The 26,200-nt window shown below is 34.0% G+C and overlaps 1 protein-coding gene across 8 annotated transcripts in view; it reads left to right on the plus strand.

Annotated features, from left to right (window-relative positions):
* Positions 1–25,837, plus strand: part of GULP1 (GULP PTB domain containing engulfment adaptor 1) — a 268,873-nt gene extending 243,036 nt beyond the window's left edge. For 7 of the 8 annotated variants that reach the window (XM_066345633.1, XM_066345632.1, XM_066345634.1 and 4 more), the window contains 3 exons: positions 14,096–14,234; positions 18,265–18,359; positions 23,231–25,837. In XM_066345633.1, the coding sequence (XP_066201730.1) occupies positions 14,096–14,234; positions 18,265–18,359; positions 23,231–23,302 (306 nt within the window). In that variant the 3' untranslated portion in view covers positions 23,303–25,837. Of the gene's footprint in view, positions 1–12,263; positions 12,489–14,095; positions 14,235–18,264; positions 18,360–23,230 lie in introns of all 8 variants that reach the window. The other variant, XM_066345638.1, reaches the window with a different exon arrangement.
* Positions 25,838–26,200: the final 363 nt, after the last annotated feature.

Genomic DNA, 26,200 nt, shown 5'->3' on the forward strand with positions numbered 1-26,200 from the left:
AGTGTTACCTTCTGCTACATGTGGGCCTGGTGAACAGCCTTGGCCTTTTTCTATTAGCCACAACCATTAAAAACTTTAAATGCCATGTTCATAGGTCCCAGATAGGGGTTTTGGGGCTGAGAATAAGGGGGGGGGGCTCCTGGGGAGCCTGGCACCCAGATCCGGCCAGAAACATCAGAGCCAGGGGCAGGACAGGGCCAGGCCTTCCTGCAAGAAGATTGGGTTTGGGCTGTGGGGTCAGGAGAACTGCAAAATGGTGTGAGGGGGGCCTGACGGGGGAGGGATTTAAGAACACAGAGGAGAAGGGAGGGCCCCTGGCCGGCAGGGGAGGAGAAAGAGGGACTGGTATTTGCAGGTGAATGAGAAACAGGATCCTGCAAAGGGAGGGCAGGGGGCTCTTGGAGGGAAGACACCCAAGTGGAGAGGTCTGCAGAGGGACCAGAGAGGGGTCCTGAGAGAGGGGCACCCCTGGGGGTCAGGCAGGAGGGGGAGAGAGTTGGGGGACAGTGAAGGAGAAAAGATCAGAAGTGGAGGGTTTAGGTGAGGTTTCTCTGGCCAAAAAAGGCCTGCACCGAGTAGCAGATGGCACAGAGTTTAGGATGGGAGTGCAAATACTTGAAGCCCTGAAAGTAAGGGATCTCCAACCAGTTCCCAATTCTTTGGCGATAATTAAATTGGTGAGGGTGTTAAAACCGAAAGTCCCTTTAGGAAGTTACCTGGTTTGATTTTCCAGTGGGTTCTGTGGCCTGGCCACAGAAGTGGAGAAGAAGGTACTCCAGGAGCCTGTGCCTCTATGGCCACCTTAGTCCTTGGAGTGATCAGAGATGAGAATTGGTGTCCCACAACTCAAGCTCTGGCCACCGGACAGTTAGGTAAAGTGGATGTGCTTGGGACGTACCCACGGGCACACACGCACTCAGAACGGAAAAGAGGTCCCTGACGCAGTTGCAGGGAGTCTCGGCAGAAATAACTGAGGGGAGGCTGGAGGCAGCGGACTTACCTCACCATGTGCTGAAGTGGGTGGAAAGTCAGAGATCCTGGTTCTTCCTCAGAAGAGAATGGGAGAACAGTCACCTCAGTGAGCTTCACTCCTCCCGGGTTTTGGCACCAAATATAAGGTATTTTTCCCCCGCCGAGGAAGAAAGAAGGACGTAGCCAGGCAGTGTGGAATAATAAAAGCTTTATTTAGTACAGTACTTCCCGGACAATGTTCTCTGGTCCCAGGGACAGAGACTAGAGAAGTCGCATGGAGGAAACCACGTGGGGGATATGTAAAGGGTCTCTAGGGTGGAGGCGAGTTGATATGATGTGGCGAAATCTCACTGGCTGACAGACAGTCGCTCTTTTCCCAAGGACTTCTGGGAAGTTTCTTTTGACGTGCATGAGTGTGGGCAGTCCTAGCCAAAGTTCCCGGGTCTGGTTTCTCATGTGACCTTCCCCCATTGCCCACCACCTTACAGTCCCCAAATGGTGTAACATCCATTTGGGTCTTATTGAAAGTCACATTATAAATCATCTTGTTAATCAAATTAGGACTATAAAGATAAATAAAGGGGAAATTACTTCTTCAAGTAGTCTTAATAAGGTAGTGTTCCTCGAATTCATTGCATGTGAAAACTAGCTTTACTTCAGTCTTTGTGTTTACAAAAAGAATAAAATAAAATCCATCCCCATTTGAGGCAAATGCAAAGTTTAATTGTGTATCTAACGTAATATAGAAAATGAAAATAATGTAAAGTACTGGTATGGATGCTCTTATAATGTGTGATGAAGTGTCAGATAAGGTCAATTATGGGAAGCATCAGAAAAATACAAAGAAATATTTTTAGTAAAATTTTATTTGATAACTAAAGATCACAAGCCATCTTTTCTAGCAAGAGGTCCAACATTAAAAGTTGAATTTCTGTACCATAGAACATTGGTTCAAAGGAATCAGATCTTCTAATAAGAATATTCTGTCTTACTTAGCTGTTGATTCCTTTATTGTATATTGTATTATAGATTAAAAATGTGAGGCCCTGTTGAGTAGAATGTTCCAAATAGAGAACCTTTGTATTTTAAGGAGTCACAAGGAATAGAAACATAGATGCATTTCTCTCCTCAGAGACACCCTAAGGAAAGGTTGCTGATGTCATCCATTTATGTGTTATGTATATCATTGTGAATTGGTCATACTGATTTATTTTGAAGGTGCAAACTAAGAAATTTTAGGGTTAAATTATGAATGAAAATCTTTAGGAATTCTTAAAAGGTCTTTCATGATTTCATTATATAAATTTAATTTAGTTTTAATTATTTTTAATTCCACTAAGTTAACATTGGTATTTAAAAATAATATCTTGCCTGACCAAGTGGTGGCGCAGTGGATAGAGCGTGGGACTGGGACGCGGAGGACCCAGGTTCGAGACTCCGAGGTCACCAGCTTGAGCTTGGGCTCATCTGGTTTGAGCAAAAGCTCACCAGCTTGGATCCAAGGTCACTGGCTCCAGCAAGGGGTTACTCAGTCTGCTGAAGGCCCGTGATAAAGGCACATATGAGAAAGCAATCAATGAACAACTAAGGTGTCACAATGTACAATGAAAAACTAATGATTGATGCTTCGTATCTCTCCGTTTCTGCCTGCCTCTCCCTGTCTGACTCTCTCTCTGTCTCTGTAAAAAAAAAAAAAGTGTGTGTGTGTGTGTGTGTGTGTGTGTGTGTGTGTATATATATATATATATATATATATATATATATATATATATCTTATGTGTTATAGTGCCTAACACTTTGATATTTATTTTCTCACATTTTCCAGTTGTATACATTTGATACAGTTGTGATCTATTATGACACATTTGTTTATGGAACATCAAATATTGCCATAGGGTTTTATAGGCCTTTGGGTTTTAGCAGTACATGAATTCAGCTATTAAAAATCTCACGTCCCATGGGAAAAGAGAGGGAGATGGAGGATAAACACATAAGTGAATGAATAAATAAATTTAAATATTCAGCTCTGACCCTGACCAGATAGCTTGGTTGGTTAGAGCATCGTCCTAAACTACAGGGGTGGCCAGTTCAATTCTTGGTCAGGGCACATACAGGAGAGATTTACTTTCATCTCTCTCTCTCTCCCCTTTTCCTCCTCTCTCTCTCTCAAGTCAGTAAATTTAAAAAAAAAATACATATCTGATATATGCTATGAATAAAATAAAATAGAGCAGAGTAGAAGGTAATGAGTGGGAGCTTTTTAAAGAGATGGTTATCAGGGAAGTCCTTTCGGAGCAGATGGCATTTAAGTTAAGACCTGAATGATAAAAAGTCAGTGCAAAGAGTAACAAGGCCTTGTGCCTGAGAGATAGTGAACAAAAGCCACAAAGTTGGAAATGACCCCTAAGATAGATTCAGGGTTTAAATTTTATAGGGCCATATGGGCCATGGTAAGGGTTTTGTATTGTTGTTGTTGTTTGTTTAGTTGCTGTTAGTAAGAAATCACTCAAAATTTTTAAACTGGATTAGGGGATCACATGGCTGCTTCATGCACCAGGTGCTATAAAGAGGTCAAAGTGAGGTCCCCAAAACTGGCTAGGACACTATTGCAGTGGAGTAGAAGAGGGAGAAGGGTGAATTGGTTTAGAATTCTTTCAGTTGAGATCATGAGCATGACATGATTCTTTTTCCTTTTTTCATCATAGAATTATTTTGAGATTTAAATGAGTGTATATATGCAAAGCCCTTTCCCTCTGGCTATTGCCACCCTGTTGTCTGTATTTCTGTTATGTATATATGTTTTTTGATTAATCCCTTCACTTTCCTTCATCCAGTTTCCTCATCCTCCTCCCCTCTGTCAGCTGTCCATTTGTCCCATGTGTCCATTGCCCGTTTCTATTTTGTTCATCAGTTTATTATGTTCATTAAATTCTACATGTAAGTGAAATCATGTAGTATTTTGTCCTTCTCTGACTGGCTTATTGCACTTATCATCATAATCTGTAGGTCTGTCCATGCCTTCGCAAAAGGTGAGATTTCCTCCTTGTGGCCATTGTGTAGTGTTCCATTGTGTAAATGTACCACAGCTCTGTTATCCACTCATCCACGGATAGACCCTTGAAAGGAGAGTTTGCAGGATTTACTGACGGTTGGCTAGGGCCTATAGAATAAAAAATCTTAGGATTACTCAGTCAGGTTTTATCCTGAGTATCTCGGTAGTGGTGCCATTTTCTTAAATAGACATGATATGGGGAAGATAAATAATAAAGAATCAGTATTTTACTTTTGTTCGTGTTAATTTTGCTTACTGGATAGAGGTGTTAACTTATGTTGAATTTACAAATCTAGAATTCAAGGAGGGCTGGACTTAGTGTACAGTACTAGAATGAAAAATGTTTGCTCTTTTTATCATCTTGTAAACTATTGTTTATTGTTTTAGTTAATATACCCCATAAAAATTTGCTGCATGTGAGTTTATGGCATATTTTAGTGCTAGATAAAGAAAACAAAATAGGAGACTTTTTTTTTTACTCAGTATTAAAATTAAAAGACATTTCTTACTACATAAAATGTATATTTTTAATACATATCCCAAACACTTTTTCACTTAAAACCAATTTTTTATATGCATAGTGATGACCACTCTTGATTTTCATTTTCTCAAATATAAATTGACATGTTATTTTTTTGCTTTTATTTAAAAAACAAAATGCATACATGTTTCCTAAATACCACTCCAATGGTTCAATTGTGGGTTCCTTTTCTGCCATATGAAATAACCTTTGATACTATCCATGTTACATACCTATCTATGTATCACACTGAAATTTTGGAAATCTTTTCATTGGGCTTAGAAACTGAGTCCTTATTTATACAATCATTTAGATACACCGAGAAATTTCCGTTACTTGACTGTGCTGTTTGCTTTTTGCTGTGTTCTAGTGGTTTGGCAATAGATTAGAGGTTGGGTTTTCCACCATTTGGTACTAATTACCTAGGAACAATCTGATTTCCATTTATTACATTCACATGGCAATGTTGCCTGTATTTATATCAGAAAAAGGGTTTATTTTGCCCTCCTAGCCTCATGAACGCCTCCAGAGGATTGTTCTATTGTAAGATGTGGCCTTAGCAAGTTAAATCAAATTTTTCCTCTTGATTCTTGTGTCTGGGTGTTTACATTTTACATTTTTGGTATAGAAGCTTTTAACCAAATCGAACTATTGTCAGGAAGTTGAACAAAATTGTAGTCTTAAGAAATGATGGACTTTCTATTGCTGAGTAAAGTAAAAGTCTCCCTTTCAATTAAACCAAGTGTTACTGGATAAAATTCTGCCTTTACATAATCAACTACATGGCCACTGATTAGACTGGATAGGACAATTTATAATCTAAAATTTATATTTCACTGTGGCCAAGCCAACCTTCCTATCCTCTTCTAGTGAAAGCTCTCAATTACACAGCAAGCCAAATGTGAATCTTTAAACAAAAGCATAAACTTTAAACATGAACACTGATTCAAGAACATTTGGTGCCCACAAAAAGCGATTACCAGTCCACAGCTTCCCTTTCATAATTGTTATTTGCACAAAAGATGATTCTAAAGAGGTAAATCTTGTCTAATGGGAAGAAAAATATATTCCATCCCAGTTCTGACCATGAGTACCTGATTAAGTCACTTAATCTCTTCTCATTTCAGTTTTTCTCTTTGAGATGTATAGAAGATTGTTCCATTCAACTTGCAAAATTCTTGTAAGGACATATAAGATAGTAGGTTTTATATTTAAGAGACCAATATTTAAGAAAAAACTGTGTATTTAAAAATCCATCCATAGTCCTATAAATTCTAAATTCTAGAAGTTACTTTTAAAGCTTATTTAAAATGTGATGTTGAAAATGTGCTAAAACATTGAACTTTAAAAGTATGAATCAGCATGGCAATATAGACAGTATTACTAAAACCTTTTTACATTATCATTATATTTTCCATCTTTACTGTTATTATCTACCAGTTTTTAACTAGAAAGTTTTAATTTAATCATCTGTGTTAAAAATACAATTTTAAAAAAATGTAATTCTATGTAGAGCTTTAAACCTCTACTATTTTAATAATTTTGATAAATAATATTTTAACCTTAAAGTTGTTTTACATTTTTAAAAGGGTCTTTGAAGGTTTATATCACCAAAACAACAGTATAAGATGTTGGTATCATTGTAACACTTTTGTAGAAAAGTTTAATCTTTAATTCAATATTTTTGTTTAAATGTATAAAACATTTACTGATATAATCCAAACCTTAAAACATTTTATTTGGTAAAGCTCAAAGTTGAAATAGTCACCATTGCCTAAAAGTATCAAGCTACTACCTACTGAAAGAGCTACCAAATTATAGGCACAATGAATCTCAAATATGTGTACTCATCATTAATGTCTTAACAACATAACTTCTGCATAAGCAACAGTAATGTTTGAGCATAGAATTCCTCTTTCTCAAAAGTATAATAATTCAGATTCTTTGTATCTTCCTAAATACCAAAGCACTGGGAACTATGTGTATCACTAATTAAATAGTGATACCATGAACTTCTGTGGGAAAGTTTAAAATTTTTGGTGTGTAGCTATTTGCGAAAATATTTACAAAACGCCTAAAATAAAAATATCAAACTGGTATAATCTAAACTCTAATTTCTTAGAAAAATAAATATCCTCAACCAATTAATAATGGCAGCTTAAAAAAATAACTAATTTCCTGAAACCTTCAATATAGAGGCACCATTCAGAATATTTATCTAAAGTCAAAAATGCCTTGTGTGCCATTTAGGTGTTTTATTGGCATATTCTTTTTTTTTCTTTTGTATCTCATTCTATTTGTGTGTGTGTGTGTGTGTGTGTGTGTGTGTGTGTGTGTGTGTGTGTGTGTGACAGAGACAGACAGAGACAGAGAGAGGAACAGATAGGGACAAACAGATAGGAAGGGAAATAGATGAGAAGCATCAATTTTTTGTTGTGGCTTATTAATCTCCTTAGTTGTTCATTGATTGCTTTCTCATATGTGCCTTGACTGGGGGGCTCCAGCAGAGCAAGTGACCCTTTGCTCAAGCCAGCGACCTTGGGCTTCAAGCCAGCAACCTTTGGGTTCTAAGCCAGTGACCATGGGGTCATGTCTGTGACCCCATGCTCAAGCTGGTGAGCCTGTGCTCAAGCCAGATGAGCCCACACTCAAGATGATGACCTTGGGGTTTTCAACCTGGGTCCTCTGCATCCCAGTTCGATGCTCCATCCACTGTGCCACTGCCTGGTCAGGCTTATTGGCATATTCTTATTCTTATTTAATAGGCTTAATAATTCCATATGGAATTAAAAAGTACTGAAATATGTCCATACATGTAAATATGCTTGGCTTAGATTTCATTCTTTTTTTTTTTTTTTTGTATTTTTCTTAAGCTGGAAACGGGGAGGCAGTCAGACAGACTCCTGCATGCGCCCAACCGGGATCCACCCGGCACGCCCACCAGGGGGCGATGCTCTGCCCACCAGGGGGCGATGCTCTGCCCCTCCGGGGCGTCGCTCTCTCTCGACCAGAGCCACTCTAGTGCCTGGGGCAGAGGCCAAGGAGCCATCCCCAGCGTCAGGGCCATCTTTTGCTCCAATGGAGCCTCGGCTGCAGGAGGGGAAGAGAGAGACAGAGAGGAAGGAGATGGGGAGGGGTGGAGAAGCAGATGGGCGCTTCTCCTGTGTGCCCTGGCCGGGAATTGAACCCGGGACTCCTGCACACCAGGCCGATGCTCTACCACTGAGCCAACTGGCCAGGGCCAGATTTCATTCTTTTAAAGAAACAGATGTAACATCTAATTTCTTGACATGAATTGTTTCTAATTTAAGAATCACAAACTCAAATGTCAACAGAGCCCATGCTGTGACATAAATGTGAAATAGGCATGTGTTGGTAGTGTTTAATTTGAGAGAATATGCTCCATTTAAGAGGCACATCAGGTACTCAATACAAGTCAGTTATTTTCATGCAAGTTTGTGAACCTACTTTTTAGATTTTCTAACTTCACAAGAAAAGTTCTTGATTTGAATGTTCAGTCTCTTAATATTTACCTGCAAGCAACTGAATCAGTATCAAAAAAGACTTGTGTGACCCAAAGAAAAAAATGCCAAATCTAGATTAATGATGACCCAACAGAAATCTGTGATACTTAGATAATGTTAGCATTGAAACCTGTATAGTTTGGCAAATCATGTCATCCCAATACATTTTTAATTAATTAATTGTAAAAATCTTTAGATACCAAAAACTATTGATAGCTATCTACCGTGTTTCCCCATGTATAAGATGCTCCCATGTATAAGATGCACTTTAATTTTGGGGCCTGAAATTTGAAAAAAAAAATGTATTACATGAAGTTACTAAACTCAAATTTAATTTATTATAAAATTCATACAACTCCTCATCACTGTCAAAACTCTCGTCCAAGGACTTTCTGCTCATAGCTTTTAGGCATCTTTTGGGCAGGTCTGGTGCTTGTATGCTTGGTTAGTCCATCCCATTTCATGAACCTAAAGCACCAATTGTGTCCTTTGAAATCAGTAATTTCTTTTTCATCAGCAATTCTTCTTGCCTGATGCTGAACCATCATTGTGGACACAGGAATTCCAATTGCCCTTTGCTCTTAATCCATATCTTCAATTCCCTCTCTAAATCAGGCCATTTTGCAGATTTGCCTCTCATGGCCTTCTTCTGCCGTGGCATTTTCAGTAGGGTTTCTTCTTTCCCTAACCAGTATGAGATTGACTTCTCAGTTGGAGGAGGACCAAACTTATGTTCAGCAGCATACTTTCCATTCACTTTTGCAAAATGGATCACTTTTAACTTGAAGTCAGCACTGTACAAAAATCTTTTCTGAGCCATTTCTGGGCAGAACGTGGCAAAATGTAACCTACCATAATATACTGGTAACAAGTGCGAAACAATGAGCGCAAAGACAACAAACACGAAAAAGCTGGAAATGCAAATAAAAATATCTACAATGAAAGCAAAAATAAGCATGAAAAAGCAGGAAATGCAAGTAAAAAAAATATCTACAACCACTGCCTAAGACGCACTCAGGTTTTAGACCACAATTTCTTCGGAAAAGGGTGCATCTTATACATGGGGAAATATGGTATGATTTACTGTTTTGAAAATAAATATACCTTTAAATTGGAATATTTAAATATTTAGTTATTTTCATTTTATATACATTCTTCATTTGTATATTTGTATAGCTGTATCTTTGTAGAGGAGGTAGATGCATAATGTTAGTACCATGATAAAATACTAGAGCACATTTAGGTTATTTTGGTCCTCAGTTTGTTTGTTTTGTTTTGTGTTGTTTTTTTTTCCTGAAGCTGGAAATGGGGAGAGACAGTCAGACAGACTCCCGCATGCGCCCGACCGGGATCCACCCGGCACGCCCACCAGGGGCGACGCTCTGCCCCTCCGGGGCGTCGCTTTGCCGCGACCAGAGCCACTCTAGCGCATGGGGCAGAGGCCAAGGAGCCATCCCCAGCGCCCGGGCCATCCTTGCTCCAATGGAGCCTTGGCTGCGGGAGGGGAAGAGAGAGACAGAGAGGAAGGAGGGGGTGGGGGGTGGAGAAGCAAATGGGCGCTTCTCCTATGTGTCCTGGCCGGGAATCGAACCCGGGTCCCCCGCACACCAGGCCAACGCTCTACTGCTGAGCCAACCAGCCAGGGCTATCCTCAGTTTGTTTTGAGTCACCTGGTAAAGGTATTTTGTCCAATACAAGTCATAAAACAATATAGAGTACTCTCATTTATAATATAAAAACCATACAAGGACAACATCCACCTATATCTTATTGTGTTTTACTCATTATAGACATTCTTATTAATTTACAGTTCAAGTTTTAAAAATTGCTCTAGTATTAATTAGACAATAAATATTCATTGACAGTTTATTATATATTTAGTACTCTAATGAGTTATATAGAGTAGTTTAGTAAAACAATTGTGTTCACAAGGAGCTTACATTTGTCACCTATAATTAAGTAAAAGGTGGCTACCAATCAAAATTGTACAATAAACTATGTAGACCATAAAATTGACTTAAAATTATGTATAGATATTATACATCTATGCTTCCAGAAATGTGTGATTCCTAACTTAAAGATGACATTCAAACTTGTTGATCCTCCTAATTACAATTTTAGTTATAATCTTTCACAATAAGGTTTATGAAAAGCCAGATTTGTATTGATGCCTCAAAGTCCTTATTGTGTTGAAAAATCTCTCCAGTGTGATTTGTCACTGAGGAGTCAGGCTCATGGTGAAATCTTAGGAGTGATGTTTCAGGCCTTGTCATAGACAGTTGCAAAAGTGTCACCTGGCAAAACTCAGGGGGAAAACTGCCTCCCCCTACCAGATTTAGTGCATAGACTGGAGGAGGACTCCACTTCCATCCCCAGGACAACCGTGCTCTGAGCTCTTTGTACAGCTGCACGCCTAGCCCAGCTGCCTCCCTTCAGAGGCCTCATTATTAAAGGCTCTGACCAGGGCCTCACCTAGGTGCTCCTGCTGAGACCACCTTATCTGGAGGCCTTTTGGACACTTTACTATGACTTAAGCAGTATAACACATTTTTACTCCTAGTCTGTCGGAGACCGAAAAATCAACAGGGTTTTTAGAGTTTGAATTTCTGGGGGACTGAGGTGTGGGGAACTGGCTTAAGCTGACAGTCTGCCCAACCTCCCACCTCGCTTGCAAAAAGCTAAGCCCTTCCCCACACCTGCATGTTAGCTGTGATGCTCTTCCTGCCCCCCATGTTCCCTGGAAAGACTGGCTTCTTTGTGTATGTTAATGTAGGGGTTTTCTGCACTTGGTAGAATTCTTGGGTTGCCTTGGAAACTGTAATCAGAAAAGTCATTGATTTGCTAATAGCTCACTTTGCCATATAAAAGAAAGGAAGATGTGGGTTTTAGGGCAGCCTGTTTTCTGCTAGGGCGGTCTGTTTCTGCCAGCAGAGCCCTCCCAACCCCATCTTTTATTCTTTAATTCTTTAAGTGTATTTTTTTTTTAATTCCTCACCGTTCTCGCTCAGGACCTGAAAATATCATACTAGTCGCACAGGTTTGCGACACTAGTCCTTTCCCTTTTCCCTCCACCTGGCCTGCTGCCCCCACCCCTTCCCAGAAAACTGGCAGAAATCTTTTGTTCAGGGTCCCCTCTGCAGAGTGACAATATCCTATTTCTCCACTGACGTGTCTGACTTTTGCCCAGTGCCATTCTCTAGGGCAAAATGGGACACTGATGGAGCCAGCACCTTCTTTCTGCCCTCTTGCTTTATGTTATCACAGTAAGTGAGTAAAAAGCTTAATAATTAGTGTCATTTTGACTTGTTTAAATTGACCACTCTAACATCTGGCAGCTCAGCTCTCTAGGGCTCAGCTCTTGAGAGTAGCTTTTCAATATGCTGTAATGGAAATAACTGCTAAAAGTCATCCAAAGACTGATGTTCAGATCCAGTATAGTATTCTGCTTGCATATTGTCTTGTTATCATCTCTCTGATTTATTCAAGATGACTATAAAGTCCCTCTGCCTGTCCCTGAGAGGTCTTACCATTTGGAACTCACTCTCTGTAGAAAGGCATGATGATTGGAGTCAATTGTTTTGAAGTTTGGTTCTGCTTTTTACCTCATATTGGAATAAGTCACAAAGAATCTATGGACCTTAATTCTCATATATAAAGTATTTATTATAATAAGGACATACCATTACTAATACTTATACTGCAAAAGAATGTTTTGAGGATTAAAAATAAGATGATTGTAGTAACCCTTTTTGGAAATTCTACAAAGTTGCGACTTTTTACTAGAATGTACTCCTACTTCAAAGACTTTTTTTTTTTTCCTTATTACTCTCCTTCCTTTTTCTGTCTCATTACACAGAGGCTCCCTTAGGCTTTCCTTAGGTTCCTCTCTACTGACTTCCTCTCAAGTTCTAATAAATGGGATATTTTGTTTAAATATCTAAAAATGTTAAATTTCAGTAAAAATGGTCAAATTCAACAATCCAGAATCTAAGGACTGTTGCAATAAGAAAATCTATTTCACTAAACTGTACTGAAACCATTTGTTTTAGTATTAGTCACATTATTTTTCAAAATACTTATCCTTTTCATAGACTATCATTTTACAAACAAATTTTTATATTATATATACCTTTTTCTTTTTTCCTTCATGTCTTCTTTCTTCTCCTTAGTATATTTCTCTGTCCTTTCTTTACAGCCGCTGCACAAAATGTCTGACCATGAGCAACATGGGTTTCAGAGATGCTCATCCTCTTTCTGGCGCACTAGTGATGGTTCATCTCCCTGTCTAAATATTTCTTCCATTACTGTCACTCCTGTCGACCTGACTGATTACAAACTATCATTGGGACTGTTCATACCGCCGCCCTCTAAGTGTGGCCTTCCCAAGCCAATCAGTGAGAGCAGCATCCCAAGACCTCATGTAATTTTCTAAACAGAAAATTCTTATTGTCACATTTATCTTCTTTACTTCTGCCAAAATGTACTATTTATATAGTAATTTAAAAAAAAAAGGCATGTCTTTAAAAATGTGGTATGATCTGGGGTCTTTGTATGCCATTTTTGCTTCCTTTAGTTACCTGATAACAGAGTTTCAAATAGAGAGGGTTGATGGTGTCTAAATCATAGAGCAAAATAAAATAGAGCAGGTACTTCAGGACTCTTCGATATGGCAGTTGGGAATTAGGTCGTTCGTGATATTGTTACAAGCAGATTCAGAAGAGTTCAGTACGTAAAGAGCAAAGTCTAGATTGATATGAGTTGAGGACTGAACAGATTTAGGACAGGAAATATAGCACCTTTTCAAGGAGCTTAGTCTTGAAGGGAAGGGAAAGCTAGATGAGAGGAAATAGAGAGAGACAGAGTAAGGACATTTTTGGTTGTTTTGTTTTGTTTTTAACTACAGCTGAGATGTGATTATCTATATTCAGAGAAAGATGAGAGAGATGGAAGCCAGGGGAAATCGGGGGATGGCTGATTAAGAGAGCAGTATTCCTGAGTAGGAGGAAAGTGCTGAGGGATACGTTGCTTGGAAGTCTTTGGATAGTATTTATGTTAAAGTGAACAGGTTGTTAACAAAAAGTGAGATGACAGCAATTTTCCTGCATGAAAGTATGTACTAACAATCATGTTAATGGCGAATCTGTCACTCTTTACACATAAGCAGCATTATTATTCTTCACTGCCTTCATTATCTGTCAATCAAAAAATAAATGTATTCTAAGAACTGTAATTTTAATATGGACCACTCTAAGCAAAATCTCTTCCTGTCCTTATAAGAAAAGTAATTTTCCTTCATTATCCCTCTCCAAAATGGAAGTTCTTTTTTTTTTTAATATGGATTGTGTTTGTATTTTTTTCTGCTGAATCAAAGTGATGATTGTTTCAATTTTACACTGTGGTCAAGACTGGCCCAGATAACAATGATATTGGTGGTATGATTAGTGATTATTAATTTATTTCACAAAGTAGGTATTTGTTATAGAAAACTTGATAAAATCTTATTTAGTATAAAAGCACTACAATGAATCTAATAGTTGGCTGTCATTGTAGTTGTAGATACAAATTAAAATATACCCTGTAGAAATTTTAACTCTTGTTATCAATTGAACTTATAGGGTTATATTTAAGAAAGTACATCACTATGTTCAATTATTTCTGTTTAAAACTTACAATCTTATGCAAAATATGAAATTATGTTTAATATAGTTTCTAACATTTTCAATTCTCTGATGACAATTATTTCTAGATATACAAAAATTCCACACATCTTTCATGTCTATTTAGAATAGTATGGTCACTATGTTTTCCATCATCTTTGAGGACATTGTTGCAGAAATTTTCTATTGATCTCTTGCCATGAGCATTAGGCATAACCGGTTGAACCATATGAAATTGCCAATATGTAACTATTTTTGATTCATCTGAATTTGTTGTCTTTTCTGTGTGTTTTATAGGTAGATGAAATATTTAGCACTTACTAAATATTTACATGAAATACTACCCTAATTCATATTATTTTCATTACAGGCAGGCAATGTGACACCTAAGTCACCCTCCACTGACATCTTTGATATGATTCCATTTTCTCCAGTATCACACCAGTCTTCACCACCTACTCCTAATGGCACACAGCCACCTCCAGTACCTAGTAGAGCTACCGAGATTAGTAAGCTTTCTAAATAAATCAATATTCTTTACTGCATTTGTGTACATTTTAAATGGCCAGTTAATACTGTGTGTGAAATTATATATGTAGCTCAACAAGCTCACTAAAAATTTTAGTTACCAAAGTATTGTTTATATATATATATCATATATATATATATAATATATATATATATGCCAAACTCAGTTAATTATATTTTACTTTATAATTCAGAGTATACTACTAAAAACATCATTATTCATTATTTGCATTTAAAATTATTTTATAAAAAGTGATATTTTGGTATAAGATTATTTGCATTATAATACAAAGAGCACTTAATTATATTTTTATTGCGTTGGGGTTATATTTTTAATGTTTTAACTTAATGATTAAAAGCAACTCTGATAGTAACTATGATAGTGAATTTTGACATTTACCAGAACTTAACTTAAATATTTAGTCATCATGGAGTATATGGATAGTCTTAATTGAAGAAATATAGATCTATGAATCCATGATTTATTTATTAACCTTATATAAGCATTCTTTCTTGATATCTAAAATGTTACAAGTAGGCCTGACCTGTGGTGGCACAGTGGATCAAACGTCAACCTGGAATGCTGAGGTTGCTGGTTCAAAACCCTGGGCTTGCCCCGACAAGGCACATATGGAAGTTGATGCTTCCTGCTCCTCCTTCCTTGTCTCTTTCTTTCTCTCTCTCTCTTTCTTCTCTCTAAAATGAATAAATAAATAAAAATAATTTAAAAAAATAAAAATAAAATGTTACAAGTGCATTGCTTTTCTGATTTACCTTCTGTATCTCTAGAAGGAACATAAAAGTCGCTTTTTGATGAGCATCCAAAGAGCCTCCTGATCAATCAGTATCTTGACTGTATTTTGATTTGTCCCAGACACTGATCATTGGCCATGATCAGTCATGATGTTCAAAGAAAACGGAAGAAAAGAGAATTTTACATAATATACTTTATTGTATCCTGTCTTGTTAGCATCAAAACATTTTCAAGATAACTTAAAGTTTTATCTTAAGGCTTTAAGGCATGTCAGGGCCTATAATTGATTTGCTTTCCCCTGTGGAATTTAAAAGAGTACATTGTACATGTTAAGTATTCATTAAGTTTTAGAAGGTTAATTTGTAAATACAAAGTAATAATATTTAGAACTTTAAAAATTAGTTTATGGAAATAGTACTTTACATAAGTTGAAATACATATGTATACACACATATATGTATATAAATTCTTCTGAATATAAATTGTGCTAATACAAAATTAATCTATAGTACACATATCACAGTAATGTTAGAAAATGTTGCCACTTTTTTGATACTGTACTGGGGTATTTTTTGTCCATTTAAGGGTCCCATATCTCTTCCTTTTCTGCTATTTTTACTTCCTTGGAATTTTTATCATGAATTTACTCGTTCATTTATTTAATTCAATGACCATTTGATTAGCATATACACTAGTCTTGGGTTATAGGCTAGATTTTGAAATATAAATTAGCAACATATCTACAGTGGAGGATCCAAGGCAAAATATAAATTGAAGAAAGTAAATAGATTTTAAAATATTTCGAAGGAATGATCTATTGGGATGGTTGGTTATTGAGAGTTCAAAATCAAAATCAATTATGATTCAGGTTTTTAAACAAATGTTAATGGGGAAAACTAGAGACAGAGAAGGCATAAATAATAAATTATGTTTTAGATGTCAGTGAGTTTGAAATGGTCAAATAGTTTTATGGGATTTATTAATGAGAAATTGAAGGTAACACCTTGCTTCATTTTTTAATGTCTACCTATTCTGAGTGCTAAAGTTTAAGAAATATACCAATATGTCAATTGATAAAACTAGATAGATAAATGATTGAGTGATAGATAGATAGATAGATAGATAGATAGATAGATAGATAGATAGATAGATAGATGACAGATAGAGAGTCCTGGTTACTCCTGTACTATCTACACTAACAATTTAAGGACAAATTGTTAAACTTAATTTTAATTATGAAATTGTCTAAAACTCTAATCCAGTAGGGTTTTAAGAAAAGGACTTTTTCTTTAAATGAAATCTTAAATGTATTCATTCGTTATTTATTACTTACTAAATACATAAAAGCAGAAAATTATAGAATTTCTCTTGAGTTTCTCTCTTTACTCTGTGAGAACTTTACTAGTTCTCCAAAACATATTTTTAATCTTTAAATAAATATCAGACTTTTTTTTAATTCTATATTCCCTGATTGACTATAAATTCCATGAGGAAAAAAATTACCTAGCAAAATGCATGGCACATAACATGTGTTCAATAAATATTTAGTGGATAAAGGAAGTATGACTGAGTGAAGTATTACTTATTAGTTTTTATTTTTTACTCTTGCATTAGACAAATAATTTTAATGTTATTAATTATATAGCAGACCTTTTTTCATTAGAAATTGACCTATGTGATATTTTGTTATGAATTTTAGATTCATCAGAGCTGACCAAAATATATAATAGAGCCCTATAATGTTTATTAATTTACATGATATGTATATCTTAATATGTAGTAGCTTAAGTTGTGGGGGAGTCATGAACCCTTGAGAATATGATAAAAGTTAGCTTCTTTACAGAAAAACACAACATGCCCACTTACACAAAATTCTGCAATGCATTTCAGAAATGTCAGAGATTCCTTTAAGCCTATCTGAAATCTCTGGTAATTTTGAGTCCCCACTTCAGAAAATCTATTCCTCTGATTAGCTATTTTTTCTCTTTATTAATTCATCTTTTTGAGCAATGTATACCATGTGTAAAGCATTGTTCAGTGTGCTTGTGGAATGACGGTAACCATGATACTCCTCTAAAGAAAAGTTTCTCTGTTCTCCAAATTCTGCTTTATTGCCTGAGCATCATCAGAATGAGGAAATAAATTGTAAAAACAATAATAATGCCTATAAGTTATATATAACGTGGCAACAAATTCCCATTTGTTTAGGACAGTCTGATTTATTCCATTTGTTTTGGTTTGACTATTGGTAACCCTCTTTTCACTCTTAAGAAAGTGTCTTTCTTTGGATGATAAATATTATGTCCTTTTTATTTATACAATATGAATCAGAACCAGGAGCTTCTAAACATTTTATATTTATTATTTGTTTAATATATGAATCTGACTTCCAAAAAATGTATAACTGGAGAAGCAAGAATAATGAGATGAAAGTGTGATATAGAGGATATGGCAGAACTCAGGCAGCATAAATATTACTTCTTATATTGCATCGAATTTAGAGAACAAGTCATCATTTCTGGAAAAATGAGTTTTATTGTATTAAAATTTCCCATATCCATATATAATTTGATATTCTTTTCTAGTCAATTAGAACTTTATTTGAATTGATCTAGAGGAAAGAAATTTTTTAACCATTAAAAGATTTTTTTCAATTATGTAGTTAGTCATAGCCTTATGAATCATGGCTATTGATTTTAACTTGGATACTTCATTTGTGATAAAAAAAAAGATGCATACTTAAAATATATGTTCAGAGAAGCTTTTGATACTGGGGTAAGAGTTATTTTAAAACAACCTTCTCATGGTTACCTGGGAAGGTGATATAATTTCACACTACATGAGATGATGTCCTTTAACTATGAGTAAAACTAACTACTAACCTCATCAGTTCTACATATTGCTTCACTATTGTGTTGCAATTTCAACAGTAAATGGAATAGGGAAGTCTAATGAGTAGCACATTCATTTCAGTGTACTTAATTGCTTCAGTAGATTATAAATATTGTAATATATAAATGATCAAATATTTAGTGAATTTTATATTATAAAGGCTTAATTAAAGAATTCATAAAATGAATCTTTGCATCCTTATTGGTATTTAACTAGTCTTAAGTCCAGGAAAGCCCAGCATAAAGTAAATGTGGATAGTTGTTCATTCGGTCATGTAAGTATTTCTTTATATAACTGCCTTTGAAATCTAACACACCCAACTCACTTCTTATCATTCATATACTAAATTATTTTCTTCTGTTTAGAACGGGACCTGTTTGGAGCAGAGCCTTTTGACCCATTTAATTGTGGAGCAGGGGATTTCCCTCCAGATATTCAATCAAAATTAGATGAAATGCAGGTGACTAACAGAATGGCCAATAAATGTTTTTTTCTTTTTACAATAATATGAGATGCTATATACCAAACCATAATTTCCTTGAATTATTATCACAATTAAAAACTTACTTAAAATAATTACTTTAAAATAATACACATTTAATCCTAACAATATTCCTACAGATACTAAGGATGAAGTTTTATTTTGTTCTTAATTGTGCAATTTACAATGGCAATAAGATGGTTCGTGTTTTTATGCAAAGTCACATGATTTCTAATGGTTCATTATTTTGAAATCCAAGAATTAAAAGGTCATTACACTAGATTTATAAGATTCAATCTCTGTCTTAACAATTATGAATTTGAAAATTATGAATGGGTAGATGAAGGAAAATCTTGGTAAGATTAAAATCAGTCTCTCTTAAAAGAAGCATTGTAGCTATAGTTCATAACTTTGGGTCTCTTACTGAAAAAGCAGACACCCAGTGACAAGGTTTTTAGGAATGTAGTTCAATTGGGTTTTTGTTATTTCTCTCCCTTCTATTTTCCAATTCTGGATTGTTCTGGAAGTTTGCAGATACTGTACTGGTTTTAAGAGCTCTATAAAGTGGGCCATGATTAGTAAATGTTCTTATAAACACTGAAGTCTTGTGTTTATATTTTTATTGATACTTTACATTTTGGTGAACTTATTATACTCTAGATTTTATCAAATATATATATATATATATATATATATATATATATATATATATATATGAGAGTGCAGGCAGAGACAAATTTTATAAAGCTGATTTAGCAGAGGCAGAGAAGGAGTCATTTCTATTTATTAATACTCTGCTTCATTTCTTGGAAAAAATTATTGGTTATATTCTGATCTTCTAACACTTTTAAAATACCTCTTCTTAAAAAGATAATTTAAATACTCATCTGTTCATTTTAGTCTGTAGCTTAGAAGCAGTCTTATTTTCTGGGTATAATATTATTTTCCTTACTTTTCTAGAAATAATGTCTGGACTTTAAAAGTTGGGTTATTTAACATATGCTTTGAGGTTTTCAAAGCATATGTTAAAACAGCATTTCTCAAGTTGAGTGGTTCATAATTTCATTTTAAATGAAAAATTACTTTAAATCCTTAATATTGATTTAAATTATTATGTCATTTCTTAAATATTTACCAAAAAAATTATAAATAATTTGTCCTTGAAGCTCTCATACAAATATTAATTCAAAAAATCATAAACTAAATAAAAGAAAAATAATATCTAATAAAGAATGTTAACATAACAGGATGAATGATGTTATTTGGCTGAAACTAAAATCACCAATATCAAACTTCTGTTGATTTCAGCATGTTTTTTGTTTGACAGCATAATTTCTGTTATCTCTTTGCTTTATTTCAAGTATTATGAAACTTGAAAATTTCACTCAAATGGTGCATGATAATCTATCAGGAATAGTTTGTTTCCTTCATATGAAATCAATTGCTTTCCTTTTTTATTAGTTTTACCAATTAGGCTTATACTACTTGGGCCTAATTATTTTTTAAGGACAAATACAAATATGGACAATGATATGGTAGTATTTTTTTCTCAAATGTCATACAAATCATAAAGAGTACTTTTCTGTTAATGTTTTTAGATTTTTCACAAAATTGATAATTATTCTTTGACTTTTTGAAGACAAGCCTACAACTTTAGATTTTAGTAGGAACCCACTTTGAGAAACACTGTATTGGAATGATTTCATGATTTGTAAGTCAAATAATGTTAAGCTGTGGTATTATTGCTTTTACTTCATTTATTACCATTTCTAATATTTTAAATGTATTTTTTATTCTTTTCTGCTTTCATGGTGAGTAGCGCCAGAGATGGTTGGTATATCATTTTCATAATAATTTTTAAAAACTTAGAAGTTTTTAAAGCCAAAACCTTAATATTTGCATGCTTTATTTGACAAATATTTAAACAGCAATTTTATATGCATGTGCCTGATTATTAGTTGTGGTTAAATAAATTTTATAACCCATATTTTAAAGTATTTTTTCAATGACTAAGTCACTATTGCATTGTCCACCTCATTGCTTGTTTGTTTTTTTGAGATCAGGATTTACTTGCCAAGGTCTCTTTAGTTAAAGTAAAACAATATTTTCGTCTAAGCCTATGATGACTTTTGTTATTAATCTTGCTAGCCTAATTAATCTAATGCACACATTTAGCTACTATTTTTTTCTTTGCATATAATGTAAAGGATTTATACAGTACAATGGGTATAAGCCATTAAATATATTGAGTTTATAAGCCTACTGAAATATTTGGTTTTTCTTTTTTATTTACAGAAGGAATCACAGAAACATCTATTACATGTACAATTTAATCAGAAATGTTAAGCCATATTTCAGTATAAATTGTTTGAATATTAGATATTTATTTAAAATCAATAATTTAGTTTTTTCATCTGACATAATTTAAACTCCTGGGTACAAAACACCAACAGACAAATTGGTGTAATGTCATTGATAGCTCAGAAATGTACCTTGTAAGTTACAATAACTTAATACATTTAAAAAGAAGCATGGCAAGTCAATGAACAATGGAAGAATTATGCTTTCAGTGATATTAAATCAACTAGTTAATAATTTTAGAGGGTCAATATACAATAGAAAACAGCAAATACATATTCAAGTCTACCTATGTATCTAATACCCCACAGGATGACATAGCATACATGTATCCTCAGATATCCAAATAAAATATTTTAAAAACCAGGTTATTTACAATATGTTCAGCTTAAAGCATTGGCTTTTCTAGTATTTGGCTGCGTAAATATAGCAAAATATTCTTGTGCTAAGAACAAGCTTTGAGAAAATATTAGTAAGTACTCTGACTTTTGCTCAATTACATCTAATTGTCTTCTAAGTACTGGGAAGAAATTCTGAAAAGCCTTTTGAGTGATGGCATTGCTACGTAGTGTCTGTGCTGCAGCCATCGTGAAGAGCATTTTTTTGATCATTACAAGGGAATAGGTGTGGTTGGTGGTTTTATAACAATCTTCTTCTTCTTCTTCTACATGATGATCTTTACATTGCATTTGTAATAACATAAGTACATTTAGATACCTGTTCTAAATTAAAGTAATTTGGGGAAATGCTAAGAGATACACAATTATTAAGAGATAATTGGTTAGCACACAAGTAGATACAGTCTAAACAAAACATACAATACAGAACAGGGGACAAAAGCCTTATTTTTGAGAGGCTTTTTTTTTTTTTTTTTTTGCTCAAAAATAGAATGCTGTGTACATTTTATTTGCCAAAAATCAGTGATGGGATTCAGCCAGTTCGCACCAGTGCAGAAGAACCGATGCCTAATTTTTTGTTGAGTTCGGTGAACCGGTTATTAAAATGGCACTTGTAACCAGAGTTCTCTCTAAGATGGGCACCTGGGCAGCCACCTAGTGTGGAAATCACAAATTGACATTCCTTACTCTTTTTTAATGTTCATTGGCGCAACAGCCTATTCTAAGTGCCCCAGGAATGTTCATTCTGTCCATAGGTGAAAAAAAATTGCAAGTGAGAACACCAGTCAAGAAGCAATATGGAAATATCTTAAATAACAGTTTTATTGTTTTTTTCCAGGTATTAAATAATATTAATAATATTTTATTTAATATTAAATAATATTTTATTGATATTTTAAACCTCTTATAATCTAGTTTTGTATACCTCTTTTATTGTTCTTAAGTATTCAATGCATGAAATAATAAACTACCTTTCAGTATATCTTTTCTTATATATAGTTAAAATGGTCATTAGGGTAGAGAACCAGTTGTTAAATTATTTGAATCCCACCACTGCCAAAAATGTGTCACATGGCCACCCATCCCAAACTATAGATGTCACTAAACTAAATTTCAGTTCTGTAAGAAAGAGACATATATATATTTGTATATATGTATATGCATGTATATACATATAACACTGCTTCTACAAAAAAACCCTAAACTCTGACTTTCGATTTCATTGGTCAGTGTGAGTTGTGCTTTTCATCTCTTCTCTCTAGGTCAGTATGCAAAGATTTAGACAAATGTGGGGATGGAGATAGCTTATACTTCAGTATCTATCTTAGGCAAAAAAGAAGTAACTTTGGAGTAGAGAAGGAAAACTTTTTTTTTCCACTGACTTTTAACTCAAAATCTAAGGAATAAAACAAAACAAAATTCATAGCAGCTGTGAACTTACTCGCAATAAATCAAAGGCAACTTAATTTCCAAAAGACATCTAAAACATCCTAGATCATGTGAGATTCAAAGCAATAACTTGCAACTACAGCAACGCAGGTCTAGTGAAGGAAGCTTTCACCTTGGTGAAGTGGTCTGCAGCTCTGTGCTCCACGTAGTATGTGGCATTGTAGTTCCTGAACATATTTTACTAGGCTCTGAACAGTGGTAGCCAGGAAGAAAAGGTGAAAACTAGCTGGTTATCTTGAGCCATTCTTCAATTTAAAGTTTAACTATCTTACTTACATTTAAATATTACTTATATTTAAATGGATAGCGATCTCTCAAGCCAACAGAGAGGGATTTGAGAATGACCAAAACTATTGTAAAAGAAACATTTAAGTCTTAAAACTGCTCAATTCCATATATTTCTGTTTTATTCTTTCAAGCATGCTCACTTCACATATATTTAAAACTTGTAAAATGTGAATGGGTGTAATGAACTGCCTGGGTATACACCTATATAAACATTTGACAAGTCGACATTTGACATGTAATTTTTTCTTTAGCTGATCAGAGCATGAACTTTTAATTTTTGTTCACAGTCTCTTTGATGTACTGATTTTTTTTTCCATTAATATTCCCTAGTTTAATGATTTTTACTCTGTTTTACAGGAGGGGTTCAAAATGGGACTAACTCTTGAAGGCACAGTATTTTGTCTGGACCCATTAGACAGCAGGTGCTGATGTCAACAAAAGTGTTCCTGATTCATGTTAAATTTATTTTATCTACACATATATCATTTGTTATTACTCTATGACAGATCTTATACATGTTCCAACAATATTTTTTATTATCTTCACTTTCTGAAAATTATTTCAGTAATTTCCTCATACATTCACTGCTGATCTGTAACATTTTATTTTAAAAACAACTGACTGTCAGTAAAGCATTCTGTTATGTTTATTTCTCTTTCTATTGTAGAATTTGTAACCAAATGACAAATTATCCAAACATTTATCTTGTGTCTGAGTTCTAGATAGTTAGCGTCTTGAAATTTGTGTTCATACTCCAGGCTGCTAGTTGATTATTGATTTCCCTAAAGCCATATCTTAAAGATTCCTTTCAAAGTCCTAAAGAGATATATCAATGCCAAACTAAATACTATATTCAAACTAATAAACATGTGACCATTCATCAGACAAATGTCATTTTATGTATGAAATGTTGTTTCAGATCATTGGGAAATATAAACTTTGAATATAATGCCACAAGATTACTTTAACAGGTAAAATAAAAATGTAAGTTCTTATAATAATTAAACCAAGTATATTTAGATTATTAGTAAATGCAAGGTACTGTATTAATGTTAGTTATCATCAGTTATACTCTAAATTTTTTATTTCATAAATAAATATAGTGAAAAAATGAAAATTTACTATTTACAAAACACTTAAAATTTAATTTCTAATAAGAAAAGTTACATTACTAAACCTATAAACATCATTTGATCTCATGTTTCATGAAAAAGCATTTGGAATGTATGCTGTCCATAGTTGCCAAGTCTGCTACTCATATTTACTTTACCAAATATATTTTTATCTCAAAATATTGTGATGTCCATTAGTTTTGATATTATTAAATCTATGGCAACTATTCTTTATAAATCATTAACATTAGCAAATTTAATTTTTTGTTGTTGTTGAAGTAAAAATCTCATTTTTTCACAAAAATCACGTTGCTGTTTAGTTTAATTTTTAGCATGAATAGTAATTTTTCTCAGTGAAACAAGAACTCATGATCAAAATTTATAATTTGGTTTATCATATTGTAAGAAAAATAAATTAATGGGGTTAGATTGAGGGTACCCTCAAAAACAGATTTTTCTTCTATTTTACTCTTGGAAATTTTCTTCAAGTCCTAAAGGTACATTTTCACTAGGAAAAGAAGTCAAATAGCTTATGCAATATTATATTTGTTTGTATCTCCATAACGTTCTATGGTAGATATAAGCCTTTTTGTTTGTTTTCTGGTATCTGCTAAGTTGTACCTTAATTAGAAGGTAGTATATGTTTCATAAGAAAAGTCTCTATAATTTTGTTTGTCATATAGTATTTTGGAATTTGTATAATGAGAATGTTTAGAAGCCATATCAATGGCTTTTTTTAACAGATTGAATTTGTATTTTTATTGTACTTTAAAAAGCTTTATGTAATAAGTATATATTTAGTGGCCATTTATTATTAGTAGAGACACTGTCAAATACTTAAGATGGTATTTGCACATTTAAAATGCATTAATTTACCAATTTTTAATGGTAATCAATTCTGTTACTGGCATGGTTAAATAGTTCATAATTGGTAATGAATTATAAAAATTTATTTCACCAGTGCATTTTTATGAAAATCCAGTTGCAAATTGTATTTCTATGTAAACTCACTATGTTTGATTTTGCTGGGAATAAATGATTTTAATTAAATTAAACTGTATAATTTACTCATTAAATAATTTCTAATTAAGACACATTCTGAAGCTAATTACATGCCAGATTTATCTGGTTATAGATTGGAGACAAAAGAAAGACAGAAAGAAAGAGAAAGAAAAAAGAAAGAAAGGGCTTTAACTTTATTTCTTACAGCCCACACACATTTTAGCCTTATAAGCAAATATCATTCAGTTGTGAAAACAATGGATTTGATCCTGCTGGTGAGAGAGGTCATGGTTTGGTTCCTCTCACCAGAAGCATCTGGTGCAATAACTATATTATAAAAATACATCTTTTCAAAATTAAGAGTCTTTTTAGCCTAGTCAAAATACAAAGTGTGTCTTGACTGTCTTAAAAGGGTGAATTTGAGTTGTGGCTAATACAATGTCATGAAGAAGTTTTGAACCTATTCAAAACACAATGTTAGTATTTTAAAGACACACAGGACTCATATACACTGCCTTTGCACACCATTGACTAATTCACCAATCCAGTCAATAAAATTCACTTATTACTCTTTATGAATAACATGTATTATGTGGGTAAGAAAACATCTAGTAAGTTTTCCAACAAGCATTGTTGAATTAAAGATGACAGGATCTCTACCTTCAGTTAGTTTAGTGTTAGAAAGGAATAGTAAGGCAAATATATGGATTAGTGAATGAAAACCAATGTATGGTAAAGTACTCTGTGAACCAAAAACTTCCCTGAAAATATTTATATTTAACTATTGTAAATTTGGGTACCTAGCACTGACTAGTGTCTTATAATGTTAGTTATCCAGTGTGAAGTTTATTAAAACAGGTCAATGACAATAATTTCATCTCTCGTTTCTTGTATTTTGATTTGAATTTTATTCAAAAAGTTTTAGTCACATTATGTGGTAATTCATTTTCAGATAGAATTTCTGATAAATTCCATGTTGTTGCATTTCTAAATATTGACTTTTTTTTACTCTTTTAGATGTTACTTAACATAACCATGAAAAAAACTGGCTGTTAATATTTTTCTATTCCACTGTTTCCATATATACTTCCAAATTCAATATTTATTCATGATTTTGGGTTTCAACCTCTGTTAAATTACTTGAAGAATCTTGGATTCAATTTTGACAACTAAATCTCTGACCCCACCTAAAGTATATCCTTTATAAACTGCT

This window comes from Saccopteryx leptura, chromosome 7 (assembly GCF_036850995.1).
Source record: "Saccopteryx leptura isolate mSacLep1 chromosome 7, mSacLep1_pri_phased_curated, whole genome shotgun sequence".
In the NCBI taxonomy this organism is placed as follows: domain Eukaryota; kingdom Metazoa; phylum Chordata; class Mammalia; order Chiroptera; family Emballonuridae; genus Saccopteryx; species Saccopteryx leptura.